The sequence below is a fragment of the Sorex araneus genome, chromosome 9 (assembly GCF_027595985.1).
Source record: "Sorex araneus isolate mSorAra2 chromosome 9, mSorAra2.pri, whole genome shotgun sequence".
NCBI lineage: Eukaryota > Metazoa > Chordata > Mammalia > Eulipotyphla > Soricidae > Sorex > Sorex araneus.
The window spans coordinates 21,969,467-21,973,028 of NC_073310.1; the positions used below are offsets into that span (position 1 = coordinate 21,969,467).

General features: G+C 41.8%; 1 gene segment (V, D, J or C); it reads left to right on the forward strand.

The window, feature by feature from the left end:
- Positions 1 to 1,622: 1,622 nt before the first annotated feature.
- LOC129407069 (immunoglobulin lambda variable 2-18-like) lies at positions 1,623 to 2,203 on the forward strand. The segment is given in 2 exon segments: positions 1,623 to 1,668; positions 1,782 to 2,203. Coding segments are annotated over 2 exon segments (468 nt in total).
- The last annotated feature ends 1,359 nt before the right edge of the window (positions 2,204 to 3,562 follow it).

The following is a 3,562-nucleotide window of genomic DNA, read 5'->3' on the forward strand; positions in this document are numbered from 1 at the left end:
TCTCTCTCTCTTTCTTTCTTTTTCTCTCTCTCCTCTCCCTCTCCCTCTCCCTCTCCCTCTCCCTCTCCCTCTCCCTCTCCCTCTCCCTCTCCCTCTCCCTCCCTCTCTCTCTCTCTCTCTCTCTCTCTCTCTCCCTTCCTTCCTTCCTTCCTCCCCTCCTTCCTTTCTCCCTTCCTTCCTCCCCTCCTTCCTTCCTTCCTTCCTTCCTTCCTTCCTTCCTTCCTTCCTTCCTTCCTTCCTTCCTTCCTTCCTTCCTTCCTTTCTTTCTTTCTGAGACAGTAACATTGTTTTTAGAAGCTTATGAAAAAAATAAAGAGGATGTACTATTATGTTGGTTTTTTATCTTTAGTATCCATAGTTACAGAGAACTGACTTATAAGCATATAGTATTTACTTATAGATATCTGATCACATATCTATAAATATAGTGATCTAGAAGAAAATCACCCAAGAAGGTTGAAAAAATTGCCTGTGGCCTACTCACAAATAAAGGACAAATTCGAATTAGATTCTTGGATATTATGATTGTTCATAAATACCACACTCAAGTCTGATTTTTTATGCCTCTCTGATTATTATCTCCATGTAACACCCACCATGGGATACACAACTCAGTCTTGAACCTGGCTAAATATCAAAGCAGGGTAAAATAAACTTGCAAGTTGAATAACGTAAAGGAGATTTGAAGAGAAACAGAAGCAAAACCTATTGTTGCTGGGAGGTGCCCTTATTTGTTGAAACGGCTCCCTCCCTGGTGTGTGGCTGGGTAACCCAGGAGTGACAATCAGCTTCTGAGACTCAGGACAACAGAGGCTTCAGCACAAACAAGTGTGGATGGGGTAGTGACAAGTATGTACCTGAGACACTCACCACCAACAGCCAACCATCAAGAGCAGGTGTTGTTTACACAAAATGGTAACATAACTTTGCCAATGTTAGAGAGAACCTGAAACATGGGAGCCCATGAGAGGGCGTTTCCTGGAGTAGCACCATACTCAGGGATCACTGAGGCAGTCACATGACAACCTAAGACCCAGGAGAGTAGGAAGGTCATCAACGTGTGTGATATCATCACATTAATTTTCCTCTTCAAATCATGTATCAAAAGGTTTATATGAGAAAAATTTATATCAAGGAGAAATATTTTGTTTGATACTTGTGCTATGCAGAACTACAGAGGTGCCAGAGGTAGACTATTGTTGGTTCAATTTCGGGCACCGGATAAGTCTTCTGGGTTTTGCCTTGGGGTGCCAGAGCACCACCATGGTGGCCCTGGTGGTCCACAGTACCATATAGTGTACTTGGCCCAAAGCACGACACAGCCGGGCATTGAACTGTCAGCCCTGTTAGCAGAGTATCACTGGTAGTCCTCCAAGTCCCCATGAATGCCAAAATAAGATAAAAAATCAAGAGAAATAAAAATGAATAATAATGATTTTTAAAGTAATGCAGAAATATCTGGAGTTCCAGGCCAGGCCAGAGAGGGGTGAGCAGAGGCAGGTGCAGGAAGCAGCTTTGCATGCAGGCCCCTCCCTTCTCTGGGGCAGGGGAGGGATAAGAGCTGGCATAGAGCCATGCCCAGGGTTGGGGTGTCAGCAGGCAGCACTCTGGGCATCTCCATCATGACCTGGGCTCTTCTCCTGCTCAGCCTCCTCAGTCAGGGCCCAGGTGAGGCTCTGGGAAGGGACCCGGGCACATCTGGGCTCACCCTTTGTCTCCCCTCCTCAGGTCCATCCAGAACCAGCCTGAACTCACCGGTGTTTTATCTTCTCTTTATTCAGGGATCTGGGCACAGACAGCTCTGTCTCAGCCTCCCTCAGTGTCTGGGACTCAGGGACAGACAGTCACCATCTCCTGTACAGGAACAAGCAATGACATTGGGAGATATGACTATGTCTCCTGGTTCCAGCAGCAGGAGGGCACAGCCCCCAAAATGCTGATATATAATGTCAATAAGCGGCCGTCAGGGATCCCTGATCGCTTCTCTGGCTCCAAGTCTGGCAACACAGCGACCTTGACCATCTCTGGGCTCAAGGCTGAGGATGAGACTGATTATTACTGTATATCATATGTAAGTGGTGACACTTTCCACAGTAGCTTCTATATACAGGGAAGTGAGACAAAAACCTGTTCTCAACCTCCTCGGGCTGCCAAACTTCTGAATCCAAATTATGCTGCTTTTATCTTACTTACAAAATTTTAGTGAATGCAAAGTTTAAATAACAAAGAAATATTCAAAACTTTTTATTTTATAAATTTTTATACATTTTTCCATATTTACCATTTACTATACTCATTTCTAATTTCTCACCATATCTGTATTAAAGAATAGATTGTAGAAGTTAATTTAGTCACTTATAAAATACTTTAGAATATTTTAATTTCTTGTTTTATATATTTCAAAATACTTGTTTTATATCTTATATTTTATATTTTGTCTTTAAGATATTATATTCCTTCTACAGTTTTACTATATTCACATTTGTGCATCTGTTAGCACTATTATTCATGAACTCTTCGATGTCCCTAAAAGTAATTCCTATTTCGTTACCAGTACCTCTCAATTCCCTCCTAGCTTAAACTCACACAACAAAAATATACATTATTGGTGATTATATAAGATCTTTGCAGTCATTTCACATTAATGAAATCATTAACACATAGACCATTGTGTCGGTTTCTCTTGCTTCCTTATCAAGTTTTTTCTTTTTTTTTCATTTTTATTTTATTGAATCACCATTTGGAAAATTACAATGCTTTTAGGTTTAAGTCTCAGTTATACAATGCTGAAACAACCATCCCTTCACTAGTGCCCCTATTCCACCACCAAAAAAATTTTAAAAACACCAAAATCTCAGTATACCTCCCATTCCGCTCCCCGCCCCCCAAATGATAAATTTCACTTTACTTTCTCTTTACTTTGGTGACATTCAATATTACAACAAAAACCTCACTATTATTGTTAGGAGTTCCCCACTAGAGTCATACCTGTTGTGAAGAGATATGAGGTCTCGCGGCCACGATTGTGGCTGCGCAGTTTTGGATTTCTGTATTTTAGCAACTAAGTCCAGGGAAATTTCTTCCAGATATTGGATCATTGCAAGCTTGTAAATCTCATTGATGTCCTCATAATATGGCGGTTGCCATGCCCTTCACCCCCCAACAATGAAAAAGGCAAGAAAGAGAGGGAGAGAGAGAAAGAGAGAGAGAGAGACAGAGAGCGAGACAGAGAGAGAGAGAGAGAGAGAGAGAGAGAGAGAGAGAGAGGGAGAGAGAGAGAGAGAGAGAGAGTTCACCTCCTGGGTGAGCATGGGGCCGTGGCTTAGTTCTCAGTCTGGAGACATTCTGCATGGAGCTGCCCATACCAAAAGTAGTATAGCTGGCCTCTGGAGTCATGCTCGTGCAGCTGCGGAGATGGTTCAATATTTCCATGAAAAATTCCAATCTATGTATATTTATATAATATTATATCGAATATTGGGGTATTCATATACTAATTGAGTATCCATTATAAATGAATTTTTCTGGTTGTTCGGAAACTCTGCAGTCTTGGAAGATAACC